Source organism: Sus scrofa, chromosome 6, assembly GCF_054392235.1.
Source record: "Sus scrofa isolate SSC_HxYL_T2T_F1_AM1 chromosome 6, Sscrofa_HxYL_maternal_Yorkshire_Landrace_v2.0, whole genome shotgun sequence".
In the NCBI taxonomy this organism is placed as follows: domain Eukaryota; kingdom Metazoa; phylum Chordata; class Mammalia; order Artiodactyla; family Suidae; genus Sus; species Sus scrofa.
Window position 1 is genome coordinate 130,445,490 of NC_139388.1, and position 22,848 is coordinate 130,468,337.

The 22,848-nt window shown below is 35.2% G+C and overlaps 1 protein-coding gene and 1 long non-coding RNA gene across 2 annotated transcripts in view; both read left to right on the forward strand.

Moving 5' to 3' along the window:
* Window positions 1–22,848, forward strand: part of PIK3C3 (phosphatidylinositol 3-kinase catalytic subunit type 3) — a 147,432-nt gene that overhangs the window by 62,455 nt on the left and 62,129 nt on the right. The window contains 3 exon segments of the mRNA NM_001012956.2: window positions 6,426–6,580; window positions 8,725–8,815; window positions 14,637–14,704. Of these exon segments, the coding sequence (NP_001012974.1) occupies window positions 6,426–6,580; window positions 8,725–8,815; window positions 14,637–14,704 (314 nt within the window).
* Window positions 16,504–20,964, forward strand: LOC146402816 (uncharacterized). Its single transcript, XR_014805159.1, has 2 exons — window positions 16,504–16,596; window positions 17,883–20,964. It is a non-coding gene; the product is annotated as an uncharacterized LOC146402816 (long non-coding RNA).

The following is a 22,848-nucleotide window of genomic DNA, read 5'->3' on the forward strand; positions in this document are numbered from 1 at the left end:
CATGAGTCAGAGTTTAGATAAAGGCCTCTGGGCTGTAGTCAAGACAGCCTCTGTCATTGCGGGTTCAGAATTTAAATAGAAAATTGTAAATCATGATATTTGATTGTGTAACTTTAATTCACTCACAAGTTTAGAGGCCAAGCATTTGATTGTCTTTGGAGTTATTATTACTCATGCAAGTATTGAACTATTTCTCTACCATTTTGTAATTTTTGTTATGAGATAAAGGATAAATAGAAATAGTGCATGCATCCTAAAAAGCAAATCCTTTTTTATGTGTTTTTTTTTTTTTTTTTTTTTTTCTGAGGTTTTAGAGATAAAGCATAAATAATGTTGTGGTCATTATCTCTTGATTTTCCCTTTCTCTGAACTTACTTTAGTAATGAATTGTATACACTTAAGCTTAAGAAAAAAGTACTTTTAATTCAGTTGCACTGATTCTTTAGATATATATTAAAATTTGAATTTTGTCTTTTCTCTGACCCTGTGTACCCATATATCTTTGGGAACATATATTAGTCTCACCTCAGTTTCCTATTCAAAAAAAAAAAAAAAAAAAAAACAAAACAGTGATAATAGCTGCAAATATCACTTCATAATTATGAAGGAAAAATTATGTGGAGCAAAATTTTGAAGACTATATTCATATAGATATGCAGAAAGATTGTAAATTTATGTTTCATACTAAAATCATTCATGTTTTCTAATTGGTTTATTTTTTTTTTTTTTTCATTTTTTTTTTTTTTTAAGGCTGCAGCCAAGGCATATGGAAGTTCCCAAGCTAGGGGTTGAATTGGAGATGTAGCTGCCAGCCTACGCCACAGTCACAGCAATGCAGGATCTGAGCAGGTCTGCGACTTATTCCACAGCTCACAGCAATGCCAGATCCCCATCCCATTGAGCAGGGCCAGGGATTGGATACTAGTTGGGTTTGTTACTGCTGAGCCACAGCAGGAACTTTCCTAATCAGTTTAAATTGTCTCCTTGGAGTTCCCCTCGTGGCACAGTGGTTAACGAATCTGACTAGGGATCATGTGGTTGCGGGTTCAATCCCTGGCCTTGCTCATTGGGTTAAGGATCTGGCATTGCCATGAGCTGTGGTGTAGGTTGAAGATGCGGCTCGGAGCCTTTGTTGCTGTAGCTCTGGCTTAGGCTGATGGCCACAACTCCGATTGGACCCCTAGCCTGGGAACCTCCATATGCCATGGGTGCGGCCCTAGGAAAAAAAAAGTCTCCTCGTGTTTGCTTTATCTGTGGAGTATAATATTTATGATATTATAAACTTCAACTGTTTTTTGGTATTGTAACAGATAATATAGTATATAATAATATATTGTGTAATCATATAATCATAGCATGAAAAGATACATCAAAGACTACTTTGTCTAAATATACACATCTTGGACAGTTGGAGAACTTGAATGAGAAATACTGTATTTTAATATTTGGACAGGTTGTCTAATTTTTTTCAATATACCTTAGTCCCACTAGTACCGATGCCTCTATATATATATTACTTCATCATCCTAGAGGAGTGTTCACCCTGTTCATCCTTCAGGCTGCAGCACAGTCCTCACCATCTCTGGGAAACCTCTTTTAACCATTCCAGGAAGCAAATGGCATTTTTGTCTGTTTCTTTCCTGCTCCCACATCATTTACCATATTATCACCATCTTTTTTTTTTTTTTTGCTATGATTTTTAATTGTAAAAGAAACAGTGATATAGAAAGTAATACTCATTTAATATCTCTACTCCTCCAACCATTTTTTATCCCCAGAAAGGTAGCCACTCATACATCTTTTAATATATTCTATGCAAATTGCAAGCATATATATGCATGTATGTGTATATACAGCTCTTTAAAAATTAATATAAATAGGAATATCCTATACTTATTGTTAAAAACTTGCCTTATACACTCAACAGCATAATCTTGGACATTTTCTTATCATCAACACATATATTTGGTATTTATTAAGTCTGGAAACATAGGCAAATTAATATCAAGGCAAATGATGTCAAAGGCACATTCAGTCTGTAGAAAAACACTGCTTTTAGACTTTATGGACATCAATAGATCTACCTTATTCTTTTTAAACAATAACGTAATTTTTTACTAAAAGTTTAGAATTTATTTAACCAGTCAACCTCTTTTGGTAGGCAGTTGTGTTATTTCTAATCTTTTGCCATAAATGTATTTTGGTGAACAGAAATGTGTATATATTTTTCCGTATTCTTGAGTCAGTAGCTTACATTGGAATTATAAAGACAAATACTATATGCCTTTTATATTTTGCTGATAATCCTTATGAATCCTCCATTTTTGTGCTTGTATAATACTTTTAAAAAATTGCAGTTGCTTCATAACTTTAAACACGATTAGATAAATCCCCTTTCTTCTTTTTTAATACTTCATAATTTTTGTACGTTTATTCTTTCTAAGGATTTTAGAATAATTTTGTCATTTTCTTAAATCTCTACCAGAATCTTGAGTGTAATTACATTAAATTTATATATTAGGGAAAAATTAACATCTTTATGATGCTAAATCTTTCTTTCTGGAGATATGTGACTTTTTTGTTCAGGTCACAATTTTATAAGATTTTTTTCACATTTGAAAAAATTCTGTTTATTCTGTGACAGTTAATTACTGTTATAAATTACCTCACCCCTATTATCTCTTATTTCTGTTTATAAGTATAATGGAAAACTATGGTTTTTGTTTTATTTATTCTAGTTACTTTAGCAATTACTCTTACTAGTTCTGCGAGATGTTAGGTGGGTCCCTATAATCTGTAGGTATAGCAGTATGCTACCTGAAAAACATTGGTATATAATATATACTATATATGAAACGTATGCTGAATATCAGCCATATATTTATAAAATAAATGTTAATATATACTATATTGGTAGATAATATATACCAATTATATACAATGGTGTATAATATATACTATATATGAATGTATGCTGAATATATATCAGCCGTATATTTGTAAAATAAATCTTAGTATCTTCCTGAATTTGATTTGTTTAATGTTGTGTTTAGGATATTTGGGGGATGGAGGGATGGGGTGGGGGGAGAAGGGGGCTCTGTGTGCAGCGGTTTAATGTAGGATCTTTGTTCCCAGATCAGGGATTGAATCCTGGCCGCAGCCTTGAAAGCACCGAGTCCTAACCAGTGGACCACCAGGGAACTCCTGTTCTGGAATTTTTAAAACTGTATTTCTTATTGCCATGTGGCACAAAAGGGGAGAGAGTCCCTGTTAGAATTTGAGGAAGAAGTGCTATTTGAGGTAGATATTGAAGGAACTGTAGGATTTTCAGTTTGGACATGAGTTTACATTTCAAGTGGACAGAACAAGGAGAATGAAAAGTACAGGAAAAGTAGAAAATATTTCTCTTTTAATATAATATTTTGCTTTAACAGAAGTATGGCATAAATGTAACTGTCTGAGAAGCAAGGTCAGAATCCTTTTCTTTCTAACTATAAATGCCTATATGAAGAGTTACTCTTAATTCAATAAGAAATAGGAATGATTTTGACATGGAATGTTGCATTTGTACTCTGAAGCATTAGAATTAACTTGTTCTTGAGAAAAAGGATGATCACTATCTATATAGTAGCTCATAGCTATTGGGAAATTTTTACTGTATTGCCTGAGATAGAAATCTGATTGTTTGTTTTGTTCTACTTGTATGCTTATGTCCTTCATGCTTGGAGGAATTTTATGTTTTTTTCAAGATGTATCTGTATAATGAATAAACAGACTTGCAAAAGTTATAATTTTGTAATTTTCACACAAATGAAGGAAAGTGTAGTTTGAACACAGAATACCAGATGACCAACACAGTCAGATGGTGATGAGTGACTTAAAAAGACAAGTTTTCTTCTAAATTTCCCCTTCCTGGGAAATTTAATAACAGTGCAGCCTTTTTGATTTCATGCTGTAATAAGTCTTCTATAATTGGGAAAACACCCAGGTGACACATTCAGCAGCATTTCCCAAGCATTCCTGGTAATGAAGACTAGCAGTGAAACTGAATTACTTATACTTCCTAAGAAGGATACTTGATTAATCAATTTTCTGTTATGTAATTTTTTTCCTTAGAGTAAACATATAAGCATACCTATATCATTAGATGCCATAAATCTCAAAATAATAGAAAATCAAATGTTTATTGATCCAATTAAACTTTGTTTTTTTTTTTTTTTTTTTGTCTTTGTTGCTATTTCTTGGGCCGCTCCCACGGCATATGGAGGTTCCCAGGCTAGGGGTCGAATCGGAGCTGCAGCCACCGGCCTACGCCAGAGCCACAGCAACGTGGGATCCGAACCGCGTCTGCAACCTACACCACAGCTCACGGCAACGCCGGATCGTTAACCCACTGAGCAAGGGCAGGGACCGAACCCGCAACCTCATGGTTCCTAGTCGGATTCGTTAACCACTGCGCCACTACGGGAACTCTAAACTTTGTTTTTAGAAACAGAACACTATAGAATCCTTTATAGTTGATTTCCCTGTCCACTGATACTATTATATTTAAGTAAGAATTATAAAAAACAAAAGGAGTTCCCGTCATGGCTCAGCGGTTAACTAACCAGACTAGCATCTGTGAGGATGCAGGTTCAATCCCTGGCCTTGCTCAGTGGGTTAAGGAGCCAACGTTGCCATGAGCTGTGGTGTAGGTGCAGACGCAGCTCAGATCCCATGTGGCTGTGGTGTAGGCCAGTGGCTACAGCCCCAATTGGACCCCTAGCCTGGGAACCTCCATATGCCTCAAGCGCAGCCCTAAAAAAGACAAAAAGACCAAAAAAAAAAAAAGCCAGTTAATCTTTTAGTTTTTTTATGAAAAAAATCATTTTTAGTGGTAAAATCATGTGTGTTGCTTTTTGTCAGTATTTGGGCAGTTATAAAAAAATGTTGACTATGTCAGTATAAGGAAAAAATTATGAAAAGAATATTTTTTGGTATTAAGTAAAGGAAAATAGGTTGTCCTTAAGGAGTTTATAATAAAGCAGAAATGACAAAGAGTAGATAAGTACATAATTAGAAATGCTATAATTGTTACAAATATGAAAGGAAAAAGTGGTCCATGAAATATTTGCTAGGGATTTAACCTTGTTTCTGGTCTTAAAAAGGTGACTAAAATTGAACTAATAGTCACAAAGTCTCAAAATTATCTAATTATGAGTGTTGAGGGCTCGAGTGGCAATTGGGACTGGAAGAAAACAGGTGCCTTAATTTTTAACAGCAAAATTTTTGGAGTTTTCTTAATAGTCATTGGGGATGGCTAAGAACTACATTTATAGAGTAAAACAGGAAATGTTTCCATTCTAAACATTAAACATAAAGAGTCTAAAAACCTAAAGAGTAAAACATTAAGGTAAAACTCAAAAAAAGTAAACTGTACTTTGTTGAGACTTTTTAGTATGAATTATCTCATTGATTGTTGGTATGAGAAATTTAGGTTTAGGAATTTGTTTTCTTCAAGCCATTACTGGTAATTAGCAAGAAATTAAACATTTCATTTAATCAAGAATGTTAAAATACCTGTTTTATTGTAATTTCTATTTAAGAAACAATTCAAATTCTCTAAAGCTTTAGCTTTGGTTGGGGGAGTGTGGAGGAGAATGCTGTATTTTTAAAAATGCCAGTCAGAAAAGATTATGAAACAGAAGCTCTTTTGAAAACTTGAAAATTTAGAGTTTCTTATGTAATCTTAGACCTAAAATGCCATTATATATATGATCTATTGCTAAATAAAGGGTCCTTGATTAATTTTTTAGTTTTATATGAACCATCTCAGTCTTTTTTTCTGTTTTTTGTCTTGTTTGGGGGATACCACTTTAAATTTAAATAAGACATTTACTAATCACTTACTCTGCCAGAGACTATTTTGTAACTTTCTTCCATTAATTGATTAAATCATCACAACTCAGTCTCTTAAAGTTTATGTGATTGACCATTTTAAAGATGAAGACCCAAGGAGGTACCAAGAGTTTAAGAAACTGTAGTTCCCGTCATAGCTCAGCGGAAACGAATTGGACTAGCATCCATGAGGATGCAGGTTCGATCCCTGGCCTCACTCAGTGGGTTAAGGATCTGGCATTGCCGTGAGCTATGGTGTAGGTTGCAGACATGCTCAGATACACAGTATTGCTGTGGCTGTGGCATAAGCCAGCAGCTGTAGCTCCAATTTGACCCCTAGCCTGGGAACTTCCATATGCTGTGGATGTGGCCCTAAAAAGAAAAAAAAAAAAAGAAAGAAACTTAGTGAACTGCCCAAAGTAACATGGCTGATAAGTGGTAGATAAAAGTAAATTGTTAGCTTTATATTTGGGAATAATTAGACATTACTTGCTGTAGTCATATTGCATTTTTTTCTAATGTTAGCTTATTTTTTGTTTATTTTCCAGGATTTGTTGATGTACCTATTACAGCTCGTCCAAGCTCTCAAATATGAAAATTTTGATGACATAAAGAATGGATTAGAACCTACCAAGAAGGAAAGTCAGGGTTCAGTGTCAGAGAGTGTGTCAAATTCTGGAATAGGTTCTGCAGAAATAGATAGGTATGGAAATTTAAGGTGGACTAATTTTCAAATCTGATGGTTTTCCACCTTTTCAGTCTTTTCTTTTTCTCCAGATGTACCAAACCCTAGTTGGTACTAAGTTTGAAGTTTCACCAATGAATGTGGCATATGCACTCTCAGAACACAAACTAGTATATTGCAGGGCAGTGTTTTGCAGCTATACAGTCAGAATACCTTAGTTAAAATCTTCCTTCTGCCACTTACTAGCTGTGTAAATTTGTGTAAGTTAAATATTCTCTGTGTGGCCCCAGTTTCTTATCTCAAAAATTGGGGAAATAGCAAGAGTAACTGATCTTTAAGGGTTGTTGAAAGAGTAAATAAATGAGTTAATACACATACGCATTTAGAAAAGTGACACGTGGTACTTGGTAAGTGTTAGTGTTATTAATTCATGCAAAAATAAAATAAAGGACAAGCCATGTTAGTGGACTCAAATATTTTATTAAAGATATATATTTTTATTGACTGCCGTTTGCTTCTATAGTAGTTAAAACAACATGTTAGCTGAATGTTAGCTTTCAACAGTAATAACAATTAAGAATGCCCCCTTCTGTAGCAGATACCAGGAGATGGTCCACACACATTAAACTTGTTGTAGGAATCCTCTGAGGCAGTTATTCATATCCCTAATATAGATATGAAGGATTTAAGGAGAAGTTAGTAAATTGCCCTAAGTCTTTTATCTTGCAAATTAGGTAGACTTGACTCCAAAGCCCATCTTCTTTCTACTTTGCCATTTTGCTTTTCACGAAATCTTAAAATTCGAGATGAATGGTAACCTTTGGGTGAGAAATCTGAGGCTTAGTGATATAAAATTGTTTTGCGGAGTCATGAGATTTGTTAATTACAGAATGAGGTCTAGAATTCAGATTATCTGAATTAGGGCCGTTTTAATTATCACAAGATTATATTTCAGAATTTTTTTTTTCTTGCTTTTTAGGGTCACACCCATGGCATAAAGAAGCTTCCAGGCTAGGGGTTGAATTGGAGATGCAGCTGCTGGCCTATGCCACAGCCACAGCAATGCGTATCCAAGCCATGTCTATACCCTATACCACAGCTCATGGCAATGCCGGATCCTTAACCCACTAAGCAAGTCCAGGGATCGAACCCAAATCCACATGGATACTAGTCAGGTTCATAACCCACTGAGACATGACGAGAACTCCCTGAAATTTTCCTGATGATAATGCTGTTTTTAGCTTCTGTTTTTTATTTGGAGAACTGAGACATGGGAAAAAACATTTTTTTCCTTAAGGCTGCTTTATGTTTTTCTATTTTTTATGAGAAGAGGCCCTTACATTTTCTTACACTGTGCTTTGGAGGCCTTTAGTCTCTGGTCATGATTTTTTTTTTTTTTTTTTTTTTTGCTATTTCTTGGGCTGTTCCCGTGGCATATGGAGGTTCCCAGGCTAGTCGAATCGGAGTTGTAGCCACCGGCCTATGCCAGAGCTACAGCAACTCTGGATCCAAGCCGCGTCTGCAACCTACACCACAGCTCACGGCAACGCCGGATCGTCAATCCACTGAGCAAGGGCGGGGACTGACCCGCAACCTCGTGGTTTCTAGTCAGATTCGTTAACCACTGCACCACTACGGGAACTCCTAGTCATGCTTATTTACCTTCATCCTTACTTTTGCCACCTAGATTTTTTTATTGGCGGTCTATTTAAGATTTTATGACAGAATGTAAACTATAACCCAGTATTTCTGAAATTATGGTCTTCCAGTCACTAATTTGTATTTTTTTTTTTTTTTGGTTTGTTTGTTTGTTTATTTATTTATTTTAAAGTAGGAGTTGTCTTGTGGCCAAATAAGTTTGGAAAATACTGGCTTAAAGTAAAATGTGCTTTTAAAATATATGCATAGTATTTATCAGAAACTTTAATGCATGCAAAGTTGAATATATATCTCAAAGAGGCTATTACCCATATTCTTTGACTACATAGCCTTTTTTTCTGTAACATAATGTGACTCTCTAGTGCTACACAGAACATACTCTAGGAAGTGATGCTTTAACCACACACATTTCAGATGAAGTGTGCTAAAAAATAAAAACTGTGTATCTTCTCTTATGGAAAGAATATTTTAATATCAGTGATACCTCCTGTTATTTTTTTCAGCTCCCAAATTATAACCAGCCCTCTTCCTCCAGTGTCTTCCCCTCCTCCTGCATCTAAAACAAAAGAAAGTTCAGACGGTGAAAGTCTGGAAGTGAGTATAAAGCTTTTCAAATTTTCTATAGGAGAGATTCTACCAGATAAACATTTTATGTTGGTCTTAAAACCATTGATTTTGATTAATAAACTAAATATTACAACTTTATTAAATAACTTGGTTTTGTGATACATGTTTATAACTTTTCCTCGTAGTAAAAAGTGCCATCTTCAATTCAAGGCATTTTATTGGATCTAATGGATTTACATGCAGTGTGAAAATAACTGGGCTTAAATATTTTATTAAGGAAACTCAGAATATTTATTGTTAACATTTATGAGTGCTACTGTTATTGTTGGCATCTGTGATTACATTGTAGAAATTTATGACTTTGATATGGATATAATACAATAAGCAGCTGTTTTTAGCTGAATTAAATCCTTTTAGCTAAGCAGACTAATTTTTGAGGTAAAACAGGTCTATTTGGCTAGTGCTACTCTGAAAAGTGCATTTAGGAGTGCATTTGCAGAAACTGATCTAGAATATATTGTTGATTTTTCTAAGTCTTCTAATTTGAAAAGAATTTTTCATACCAGTAATGTTGAAAATAAATAATACATGCTTGATATTAGAAAGTTCAATTGATTTCTTAAATGTATATATTATTGCTTTTAGTCAAATTTTAGGAGCTACCTATTGATAACTGAATGACTTTTTGTTTTCACTATTAACTGTTAAAGCTTGCATATCCTACCTCTTGATAGAATAAAAAATATTGAAAAAAATTTTAAATTACGGGTTCATGGAATCCTTAGGGGATTCCTTTAAGGAACCCGTTCAGCTCCAGTTTAATTGTTTTGCCCTTTCAAAGCTAAGGAATTACTTATTGGTTCACTAATCAATTCATTCACACATATTTTTGATCTCTTAATATGTACCAGAAACTGTTCTAGGTGATGGGGATGATGTAGCAGAGAATAAAACAGTCACAATCTTTATCTTCATGGAATACTTTCTAGTGTTTGGGCTGATGATAGTAATATTTATATATAGTAGAAGAGGTAATAGTATCTGCTTTCTATGGAGAAAAATAAATTGAAGAAGAGTGATAGAGAATATCGGAATGGGGTCAGGTGGTCGCAATATTGGTAAGATTGGTCAGGAAAGGTCTCCCTGGAAAAGCACCGTCTTTTATAGAGATGAAGCAGGTGAGATAGCAACCATGTGGTGATCTGGGGGAAGAACAGTCTAGGCAGAGGGGACAAGTATAGAGGCGCTATGACCAGAACTTTGGTGTCTGAGACCTGCATGCCTGGCTCTGGGGAGTGAGCAGAAGGCAACGTGGTGAACGACTCAAAGAAAGAGCAGGAGATATGTCACACAGGGTCTGTAGGCCAAGTCAAACAAACTTTATTTGGAAGCTGCTGAAATAATCCAGGTGAGAGTTGGTGATTGCCTGAACTAGGGTAGTTTACATTGAAGATTGTGTGAAGTGATTGGATTTTGAAAGTTATGTTCAGAATATAGTTTTATACACTACCTGTTACTGAAAACTTTTAGGTTAAAAGTAAAATTGTTTTTATATATTTCTGATGTTTTTGTTTTGCCTGATGAACCTGTCTATTGTTACTCAGTGATTAAGACATTTTATATTTTCTCAGCTGAATAGTTCCTTAATAGTTTCTGATAATCCATGTTCTTTGTGAAAACTATGGGGATCATTTGAGTGCTGTTTCCTTTTCCCTGCCCCCAGGAGTGATAGTACTGTACCAGCAGTCATCACCTTTAATACATCCCTAAATAAGTGTTTAATAATATCAAGGTGATATCTACCCACGATGACTTACCTCTCCTCTGATCACTGCGGAAGACAGCATTCCAGTCTACTCCTGGATTCTTGATAGTGTCTTATTTATTTATTTATTTTTTAAATAAAGTCCATGAGTTCTTGAAAAGAAGGTCTATTCTCCAATTGTTGGGATACATCATTGTACATAAGTCACTAGAGCAAGCTTATTCATTGCATTGTCGGAATCTTTAGTACCTTTGCTTAGTTTTTTTTTCTGCTTGATGTGTTAAAAAAAATTAGGGTAGCCCCCCCCCATCAGTTTCTCCTTATATTTACTGTTGGTGTTTGCTTTAAGCATTTCGAAGCTATTTTATTAGACGCATTGAAGTAAATTGCATACTTCTATTAACTCTCTTTATAATCTATTCATGTTTTTTAAGCCTTTAAATCTGTTTGATACTAATGGAGCTTTGTCCATTTGAGAATTCACAGGGATACTTTTCAGTTCTTTCCTTTCAGTGTTTCTGTGGCCTTATATTTTAGGTTTGTAACTTGGAAACATCATATAAGTAGATTTTGTTTGTTGATCCAGTTTAACATTGTTGCCTTATAACTAAAACTTTTACTCCCTTTGCTTTTATTGTGATCAGAGCTATTTTAGATTTATTTCATCATTTTATGTGGTACTTTTTATTCTTTATATATGTGTGCATGTGTGTGTTTGTGTGTATGTATGTATTCTTTTCGTGTCTGTATTTGACTGGATTCCCTCTCCATCCTCCATCTGTACCCCCATCTTAGAAGTTACATTGTCCTTATCAATCCCTTTCCTGAATTATATATATTTTAACATCTTCCTTAACTTTAAATCTGACATAATCAGATTACCCTCCTCCAACACAGTATACTTCTTTACTTGTATATAATTTTTACCCAGTAATTTAGCTCTATCTTATTTAACCTTCAAACTAGATAATATTGTTGTATATAATCATTAACTATATAGATGTACTTAACTGTATCCTTTTTCATCATTTCTTCTTATATCTATGCCTTCAATATCGGATTGTTTTCTTTTTGCCTGTTTTAAAATTTTAAAATATTGCTTATTCAGACGAGTTTAAAAATTTACGTATTTCCTCTTTCACAAATGTTTTTAAATTTAGCTCTCCCCTTTTTATGCTCTGTAATTTTTTTTTTTTTGGCTTTTTAGGGCCGCACCCCCAGCATATGGAAGTTCCCAGGCAAGGGGTCGAATTGGAGCTGCAGGTGCCAGCTTGTGCCACAGCCAGAACAGCATGGGATCTAAGCAGCATCTGTGACCTATATCTCAGCTTGTGGCAATGCTGGATCCTTAATTCACTGAGCAGGGACAGGGATAGAACCCATATCTTCATGGATATTAGTTGGGTTCATTACCACTGAGCAATTGCGGGAACTCTGTAAATAATTTTTTAATGAAAAAAGTGTCAAATGAAGTACATGTATTTTCTCTTTAACTATATACATCACTATTATATACTTTTATAAAGTATAATATCCTCATGTAGTCAAATGTAAACTTTATGCCTGGATTCCACCTATTAAACTCAGGGATTCAGTCTTATATTATGGCTTTCTGATTGGGGTGTTTCATTATTGGGTTTTTAAATGCTACACATTTAAAATGCAGGGAAAAAATTTTAGCTCTAAAATTGGAGCTAAGATTCTCATTGCCTCTAAAAGCACTGACATATTTACTTTGCAATAACAGCCTCTTATTATTGTTCTAATTTAGTTTTTAAGTACTTCTCCTGCATTGAAAAGTCTAATCCATTGATCTCTACCCCTTTCTTTGTTTAACAATGCCCTTCAATATTTGTTTTCCTCTGAATGTAGCTTTTATCCCAGGGCTGATAATTTTCATCATTTTTTACTAATACTTTTGATTTCTTTTACAAAATCTCACACCTTGATAAGCCTAATTAATTACCTGATTTCTCTATGCTTGAATGTTGCTGAAGAAATCACATAGTTTAGCAGGCTAGTATTGCTGTAAGTTCATGACCACAGAGGTCAGGCGGGCACTCCCTACTGACTGCCTTCTTATATTTCTCTAGATGGGTTGCTTTCCCCACTCTGCAGCAGCTCTTTCATACCTTTTCTATTATTCTTCACACCTTGCCTCCTGTCTCTAGCTCACAATTATGCCTCATACTTAATGGAAATAAATAGAAGCTATTAGCTAAGAAGGGCCTCAGTTTTCCATCACCAGATTTACAGATGAATCTGTCCCCATACTTTACTTCTGTTTTCTTACATTGAAGAAATATAACTCCTTTAAAAGATATGTTCTCTTCTTTTCCAAATATTCAGATATGTATTTAAAAATTCAGAAGGAAAGACAAAACAAAACATTCTCCTTTACTACCACATCCCTCAAAATAGCACCTTATTTTCTTACGTCCCTTTGTGATCAAGCTTCTCAGAGGAGTTACTTATACATCCTGATTCTCCTTCTTTTCTTTCCAGTCTTTTTTTTTTTTTTTTTTTTTTTTTTTGCTATTTCTTGGGCCGCTCCCGCGGCATATGGAGGTTCCCAGGCTAGGGGTCTAATCGGAGCTGTAGCCGCCAGCCTACGCCAGAGCCACAGCAACGCGGGATCCGAGCCGCGTCTGCAACCTACACCACAGCTCACGGCAACGCTGGATCGTTAACCCACTGAGCAAGGGCAGGGACCGAACCCGCAACCTCATGGTTCCTAGTCGGATTCGTTAACCACTGCGCCACGACGGGAACTCCTCTTTCCAGTCTTTAATCCACAACATTCTGGCTTTTGCTTCCCATCATTATATCAAAACTTATTTTGCTAACGTGGCAAATGACTTTAATGTTTGTGGTTGTCCATGCTTTCAAGTTCTTCCCAGCATTATTCAGCAAAGTAAATGACTCCCTTCTCAAAAAACTGGCTCTTTTCATGGTTTGGATGATACCATGCATCCCTTGTTTTCCTCTTCACTTCTCTGGCTGTTCCTTCTCAGTCTCCTTTGTCAGCACTTTCTCTGCTGCTTGACATCTTATTGTTCCTTAGGGTGCTCTTCTTTTCTCAATTTATATTCTTGCCCTAGGCTGTACCAATAAACTCAAATTTATATTTCTAGAACATTTCTCTCATCTGAGTTTTAGATTCATATATCCAAATACCTACTTGATCTTCGTTGTATATCTGACAGGCATTTCAAATTTAATATTCCAAAATATAAATCTCTCCCTGCACTCTTTCCTGATCCTTACTTGAAATTTCCATCTGTGTTGTAACAAATCAACCCATTTGCTCAATCCATAAACTTGGGAGTGATTGTCAATTTTCTTTCCTTCCTGTCATCAGCAAGTTCTATTAGTTATCCTTCCCAAATATTTTAATAATTTGTCTACTTCTCTCCATTTCCACTTTCACCGTTCACTCTCCTAGACTATTATAATAGCATCCTAACCGATCTCAGGTCTATACTTCTCAGACAAACTGAAGTCTTTTTCAGAAAATGTAAAGCAGACCATCTCACTCTCCTGCTTAAGATCTTTTGTCAAGTATCGATTGCTTTGAAAATAAAATCCATACTCAGTACTGTGACCTTAAAGGTCTTGTACAAGTTGATCTTTGCCTACCTTTTACCCTCCTTTCTTTACTTTAGTGTTCACTATATTTCAGCTACATTGAGCCTTTTTACAATTCCTTGAACAGTCAGGTTCAGGGCCTTTGTACATACTATTATTTTGGTCTTTCCTTAATATAACATCTTTATTGCTGCCTATTCTGACCTCTCAATCTAAATTATTTCTATGACATTCTTTAAGGCATCTCTCCTCCACCAACTGTTAGCTTTTCAGTAGGGCAAGGAACTCTGCGAACCCTGCCGTCCTTAGCCTCTTACATATTGCCTGGTTTAAAATAAGTATTGGAAGGAAGGATGGAGTAATAGAGGGATAGACTAATGCATGAAAATTCAGTCTGTTGCATAGATATGTAGGTGACTGATAGGCAAATATAGACTCTTTTTTCCCCTTTGTTAATAGCAGATGGTGATAAAAATTTATATACATTTCTTTCAGCAAGATCTGTGTACCTTCCTGATATCAAGAGCCTGCAAAAACTCAACACTGGCTAATTATTTATACTGGTATGTGAAATAATTTTTTTGTGTATTTTCTCATCACTGTTTTGAACTATTTTTCCTATACTGTAAACAGTTTAAAATAAGGTATAAGCAGTAATCAAAAGCCCAGATGCAGTATATATATCTAACTGTATTCCTTTGCAACTGTGCTCACAGAAATGCCTGTTAACACCACTGTTTCTCTGCCTTCACTAACTTTCCAGGATCTAAGATAAAACTGGGTAAGGTAATGAGTTTTTTCAGTTTGATATCTATTTGCCTTTTATGCTATTTAAGTAGCATAAGTATGGATACTGCATTATCCTTTAGGACTATGTATTTTCACATTATTTACTAAAACATTGGAATCATGCAAAAATAGAAAGTTAGAATTTGTAGTTACTTATCTTACAGGTGAGGAAACTGAAGCAGAGGCGTAATGTAACTGAGATTGGTAAAACCTAAACTAGGATTAATTGTTTATCTAGCATTTTGTCATTTACTGAGTATTTTCAATGACCTTTTTTATTTTTCTTTGTGAAATTAAATAGGGCAAGTGTGAGTATCTCTATTTTATATGAGAGCAGATTTTCTGAGTGAGTTGAAGGAAAGAAAGAAACGAAGGCATAGAAAGGTTAACTGACTTCCCGAGACACAGTTAATATGAAGCATGACTCCTTTTGTCTGTCATAGACTAAAGTATAAAGAACAATATTTGGTTTAATCACTAGGATTAAACTCTAGAGAATAAAGCCTAGGAGAGCAAACAAAGGTCAGAGCCAGCCGGGTAAGCTCTACCTGAAGCTTCCTGCAGATTTGAGAGAACATTTTTTTAAACTGCTTGAGAAATGTGGTATTTTTTAAACTGTGAAATGATCTCTCATCTAATCTTATTGCTCGGTTTACTCTGTTTAACAATACAAATTAATAGATATCAATTCGGAAAGATAATTGCTTTTGAAGAATAATGAGGCATTTTGCTTTCCATGAGGAAATTAAACCAAGTACTCTATTGTTTTAGACTGAGTTTGGAGAAACTATCCTGCAGATCAAGTCAAGCTTTAACTTCATTTTCCAATTCTCCATAGTGTCATCCTAGATAATTTCCTCGAGGCCAAGAAATAGGTAAATCAATCAAAGGCCTTTTTAATAAACACCTGTGTCCGTTATTTACGTAACAAGTATTTTAGTTTTAGCTTTATGATTTCCACTGAAGAAAAACCACTATAAACAATCTTAACTAAGTCAGTCATTTTCCCCTCCTTTAGAACCTGTGATTTTTTTTTTTAACCTCTTTTGGCCTAAGTAGCAGGAAGAAAAAGAGTTATTTGCTTTCACTTTAGTAATTTAATATAGTATTCATAAAACTACATTTCTATCTCAAAAACTTTCAGTATGTCTTTGAAAATACCCACAAAATGTTTTGGCTAGTTGCTAATCACCATTTTACTTGAAAAGTTTACTTAGAAATCCTCATATTACCAAATTGCTCCTATATCGGTTTTTTTTTTTTTGTCTTTTTGCTATTTCTTTGGGCTGCTCCCACAGCACATGGAGGTTCCCAGGCTAGGGGTCGAATCCTATATCGTTTTAATATAACCTCTTGCTTCCCAATGTTCTCCATATTCTAATCTGAATTCTGTTTGTTTTTTTTACTTTTCTTTGCTCTTTAATAAAACAAGAGCTGTTACTTTTTTCCACTCTCTTCCATAGAATTCCATGAATTCTGACATGGAACCATAAAAGCAGTAGATTTTAGAAAATGTATTTCATAATATTACCCACATTGACAGAATATAATTCAGAAGGAAAATCTCCAATTTCTTTTTTTTTTTTTTTTTTTTTGTATTTTTGCCATTTCTTGGGCCGCTCCCACAGCATATGGAGTTTCCCAGGCTGGGGGTCGAATCGGAGCTGTAGCCGCCGGCCCACACCAGAGCCACAGCAATGCGGGATCCGAGCCGTGTCTGCGACCTACACCACAGCTCACGGCAACGCCGGATCCATGACCCACTGAGCAAGGCCAGGGATCAAACCTGCGACCTCGTGGTTCCCAGTCAGATTTGTTAACCACTGCGCCACGATGGGAACTCCTCCAATTTCCTATTTTATTGTCATATCACAGGTCTCTTTATTCATGCAGTCTTTTATCCGTATCCCGGTTAGAAGTACTGACAGAGCAAAGGGTAAAAGATGAAAAAAAACTCTTCACATGTGACTGTATGATAACTTTTGTGTACCTAAAAAATTTATTTCAACTATTTCTAGCAAGGAAAATGGAAAAAGTCTTTTATGGCCAACAAAAAAGTAATTTTTCTTATAGTTAAGGTATCCAGAACCTACCTCAAGGAGCCAGTTGGAAAATCCCGAGAAATACGAGAGTATCATCTTCCTTCCTTTCTCCTGCTCTTCTTCTCTCCCACTTTCCTCTCTTCCTTTCCTTTCCTTCTTTCTTTCTCTCTCTTCCTCTTTTTTTTTTTTTTCTTTTTAGGGCCACACCTACAGCATACGGAAGTTCCCAGGCTAGGGGTCGAATCAGAGCTGTAGCTATCAGCCTACACCACAGCAACAGCAACATCTACAAACTATGCCACAGCTTGCAGCACTTAACCCACTGAGCGAGGCCAGGGATCAAACCTGCATCATCATGGACACCAATTATCAAGTTCGTAACCTGCTGAGCCACAACAGGAATTCTCGGAGTGTCATTTTTCAATGGCTCCTTAATTAGAAAACAGTTTTTAGATTTTATAAAATTGAAACTGCTTGCATATTCAAAGTACACTTTAATTTACCCATGATTCCAGAGTTCCTGTGGTGGCTAAGCAGTAATGAACCTGACTAGTATCCATGAGGATGTGGGTTCAGTCCCTGGCCTTGCTTAGTGGGGTAAGGATCCGGTGTTGCTATGAGCTGTGGTGTAGGTCGCAGGTGCAGCTTGGATCTGGTGTTACTGTGGCTGTGGCATACCCTAGCCTGGGAACTTAAAAAAAAAAATTACCCGTGGATCCAATAGACTTCATAATGAAGAGAGAAAAATGTTATTAACTGATTTAAGGAAAAAACATTACCTATTAAACTTCATAATGGAGAGAAAAATGTTATTAACTGATTTAAGAAAAAACATTACGTATTAAACTTCTGAACTAGTGCTAAAAGCATACTTACAGAATCATCTCAACTCAGTGTTCATTGGTGAAAGCAACAAGCAGAATCCATACTCCACAGAGTCACTTTATGAATGAGGGACTGATTAAAACTTGTATAAGTGATAACCTATACTCAGGTTGAATTTTTTCCAATATGAATTCTTAAGTGTATATCTTACTCACTGTTGTTGTGACAAAAAGTTTCCTCATAAAAATCTAGGTGAATAATTTGAAGGAAAAAATATCTTTTTAAATATAAGTACTTACAAGCTTCAGGTATTTAAAATTAAGATTTTTATATCTATCTTAAAATTACTTACTAAAAGTTCTTTTATAGATATTTTTATTTCCTTGTAATATTCATGGAACATTTGTTTTGGCTCAGAATTTATAGTCTAGAGTAATCACTATTACAAGAGTTGTGTGTACATATACTGAGTATGTGGTGTTTAATATTATGTATTCTTTGGACTTTACTATTGACCAGATTTCACTGTAAAATTTGAAATTAGTCGAGATAGAATCTTTGATATCTTACTTCAAGTAGGAAGAGTTTTTGAACTATTCTGAAAGCACTGAACAGTAGGAAACCTGTTAGATGAACAAACTCCAAGAGGCAACAGTTTCTGTTCAGAAAGAACACTTTGTTTTCTCCATAGATAATAGACAAAATACAGCCCTAGCTCCCAGTCTCATAAGCAGTCCATCAAACTTAGACTTGATTTGTGTTTTCCCACCATGTCTCTGATTCATTGAAGTAATGGAATGTGCTGTGTCTGTTCATTCTCTGAGGAGTAATTGTTTTTCCCATATTTATAGTCTGCATATTACATATTCAGAAATACTTATGGGGAGAAAAAGCTATTGATGTGGACTGCTGTTTTGATAGGCACAGCTTCTGTGATTGTACAGTGAAAGTATGAGAAGTAATTTCAAATAGTTGACTTAAAGTGATCATTCTCTTCCTTTTGAATGTGGACAGATCAGTATAGAAATATTAATCATATGTAACAATTTATATGTCTCTTAGTCTTATCTTACACTATTATAACAAATGTATTAAAATACAAATTTTCAGTGATTGTGCTATTTCCTTTTGAGCATATCGAATTTCCTTTTTCACTTGTTCTCTTACCATTGATTTAAACAGTATTTCTGCCAAAGCTGAATCCTTAGGGATCTATAGTGGTAAGACAATCCTTTTAAAATGAATAGTGTCAACCTTTTAAACCACAGAGGGGAGTTATAGTCTCCAATCTGTAAAATGTTGGACGTCAGAATCTATAAATCGTTCCAGGTTTTTTTTTTTTAATAGCCATTCCAGTATGTTGAAATTGAAAGTAAACTTTGGGTGCTTTGACATGTTTTCCTATAACTTTTAAGGCCTTTCAAAGTAATAAAGGTTATTTACCTCACAAAATGAAATTGCCAGGAAACAGGTAGGCTGATATCATTATATAGTGGGTACCCAGGCAGGTTTGTCTGTATTTCTACTTGAAAATGACAGGTTTCAAGGAAATACCTTAGAGTGCTTTGTAAAACCTACTTACTACTGTGAACTGAGAATTCAGAAATGACTCAAATCTAGGTCCTTTAGTCTTGATCTGAATTTACCCTTCATTTTGGAGATAACACTGTCATTTTTATTTTAGATGGACTTTCTTTGCATCAGAACTTTGGCTTGAATGATTTTGAGAAATGTTTGATGTGTGACCTTTATCACACAGCTATAGCCATTGTGTTTAGTGAACAAAGCAATGGAGCCTGTATATTGTGGTCATCTGTATTGCTCCTTTAGAAAGGAGTTTGCTGGGTAAACACAGGAAAAGACAATGTGTATTCTGAGGTAATGGAGACCATCAAGGACTTTTAAGAGTTAGAAGGATATGGATTAGATTTGAATAGAACTGTAATGACAGTTTTATAGTTTAGAATCACTGTCTGACAATCTAGGTTGTTTCCTAAAATAACCTAACATCCTGGAATATCTTGAATAGGAAATATGAGTTTATCTTAACTGTCCTTAGCTTATTCATCTAGAACAGAGCTATCTGATGAATCTTTCTCCAGTGATGGAAATCATCATGCTATACACACAGGTACTGAGCACTTAAAATATGAATCGTGTGAAAAGCTGAATTTTAAATTTTGTTTAACAAATTTTATTTTAACTAGCCATATGTGTCCTGTGGCTATAAGGCGTTCTTGATTCAAGATTCAAGAATGCTTTCTTGATTTTTTTTTTTCTCTTTAGGGTCACACTTGCAGCACATGGAGGTTCCAGTGGTCGAATTGAGCTGCAGCTGCTGGCCTGTGCCATAACCACAGCAATGCCAGATCCAAGCCACATCTGTAATGTGCACCACAGCTCAAGGCAACACCAGATTCTTAACCCACTGAGCAAGGCCAAGGGTCTAACCCACATCCTCATGGATATTAGTCGAGTTCGTTACCGCTGAGCCATGACTGGAACTCCTTTCTTGAATTTTTGATTTAGAACTCTTATTGAGAACATAATATGTTGGTTTAGTGCCTCGTACCACTTTACAGAAAATTCTGAGGACTTCCAGAACACCTTTTTTTTATCATGGTATAGTGTCACACTGGGAAGTCAAGAGGAGATGGCTCCTAACTTTTATCAACTTTTAAAATATTTTCTAGGTATGAGACTGTATTACTAGTGTCAGGGACTACTAAAGATTTTTAAGATATGGAATCTAATGTCAGTTTTTTCATAACTCTGAAGGGAGCTATGAGTAAACATGTGAAACAGTGATGAGCAAGTTAATGTTTATCACACAGGTTGTGTGGGAGGCTGCCTATTCTAGGAAGTCAGAGAAGGGTTTGCAGAGACTTCCTGAAGAGATGGAGTTTCACCTATATTTGAAGGTGGATAGAATAAGGAGAGATGGAGATGGAAAGGTGTTTCTGGACAGTACTGAAACATGATCAGAAGCACAAAGAGGGTATATATGAAGGGTAGTTAGAGAGTGGATCTAACTGGAGTGTGAGTGCATAAATTGGGCATAGTGGTAATTTGAACCAGAAGCTCTGGGCCACAGAAACTGTTTAGGAAGCTATTAATGTCTTTGTCGATATATGTGGGAGAAGATGAAGATAGCTTAAAGAAGAAAATTTAGGATGATTATATTGATCAATAAAGGGTTTGTTTTTGGAGTTGGAGACATCAGATAAAAGCCGTTATCTGGTTGATTCCAAATGGACTGGCTAGTAATACAGAAATATTATAAGAAGCATTTTATAAGAAAAAGCAATAGAGTCCAGTGAATAATTTTTTTTTTGTTTTTTTGTTTTTGTCTTTTTGCCTTTTCTAAGGCTGCTGCCGCGGCATATGGAGATTCCCAGGCTAGGAGTCTAATTGGAGCTGTAGCCGCTGGCTTATGCCACAGCCACAGCAATGGGGGATCTGAGCCGTGTCTGCGACCTACACCACAGCTCACAGCAATGCCGGATCCTTAACCCACTGAGCGAGGCCAGGGATTGAACCCCCAACCTCATGGTTCCTAGTCGGATTCGTTAACCACCGAGCCAAGATGGGAACTCTAGTGAATAATTAAGGATAGATATTTGAAGTGGGGGAATGTGAACTAAGTTTGGCTCTAGATACACAGACCACAAATCAAAGACAGTGCTGGTGATAGTTTTAGGTAGAGCCTATGTTCTTTGGTGGGGTTACAACCTCACTTCTTTTTTCATATAGTCAAGTGATTCAAACATTTATGTTTTCAGCCTAACTTTTGAGAAAGCTTGAATTTGAAAACCCTTCCATATGAGAATTTCTAGCCTGAATGTATGTAATATTTGATAGTACTTTCAGCTAAGTTAGAAGAATAACTCTTTTAGTCTGATGTCAGTTTTATACATGTTCAGTTAAAAATGACAAGCAATGCCTTGAAAAGGAAATCTGCTGCTTGAAAATTCGGGCAGATGAATGTAAAAGCCAGCCACATAATGAAATATAAAATTAGGGCTTGCTTAGATATGAAAAAAGAATGTATATTCATATTTTGAGAATTATCAACATTGACATAAATAAATTCATAAGAATATAGAGTCATTCATTCAATCAATAGATTGAATATTATGAGCCAGGCATGGAAGTGCTGAGGGTATAGTGCAAACAAAACAGACAAGTAAGCTCTCTGGTCTCATGAAGTTTACCTTCTAGATGGTTAAATATTTTCCTTCCTGAAAATAGTATAAAAGAGAAAAATAAACCCAGTGACTTGAAATTTAACTATCAATTAAGGGGGTTGAAAAGTTTCATTGTGTTTTTAAAGATGAAACAGTAAGCTTTTTAAAGCTTGGTAGAAGAGAAAGAATTCTTCTGGCCTAGGGAGTCCAGAGTCCAAGGTTCTGATTTCAGCTCTTCAGTCAACTAATTGTGCCACCATGGACAACATATAGCAACCTCTAAGTTTTGCTATTGATGAAACAAGCAAGTTTCAAACTACAAATCATGATCCCTTGAAATCAATTTTAAAGGCTTGCAATCTAACATTTGTTGTTTAAATAGAACAGAGTAACAAGTATTAAAATATTCATAGAGTATTGCTTTGTGAACTTTTTTTTTTCAGTTTTATGCTTCTGTGTGTACACATGTGGCTGTGTGTAATGAGTTGTGACATAAAATGCGTTTCTTAGTATGGCTTGTTCTAATCAAAACAGTTGGAAACACAGATTAGATAACCTCTAAGATCTAAGCCAGATTATTATGTGATTATATGCATTGTATAAGTAGTTCAGGTTTAAGAATATGTTCATATTTTTTAAAAATTTAGCTTGCTAAAACCATAGTTTTATGATGGAGAAATTGAGGGTTATAAATGGAATGTTGATAAATGGTGAAATTGGATGGGAATGTAAAAATTAAGATTTTTATTTTTCAGACATACGTTAACGAGAAAAAACTTTAATTTTCAGAATAAGACAGGCTTATGTAATAACAAAATTATTATGTGGATTTTGAAAATATTTTTGTTCATGAATTACCTGGTA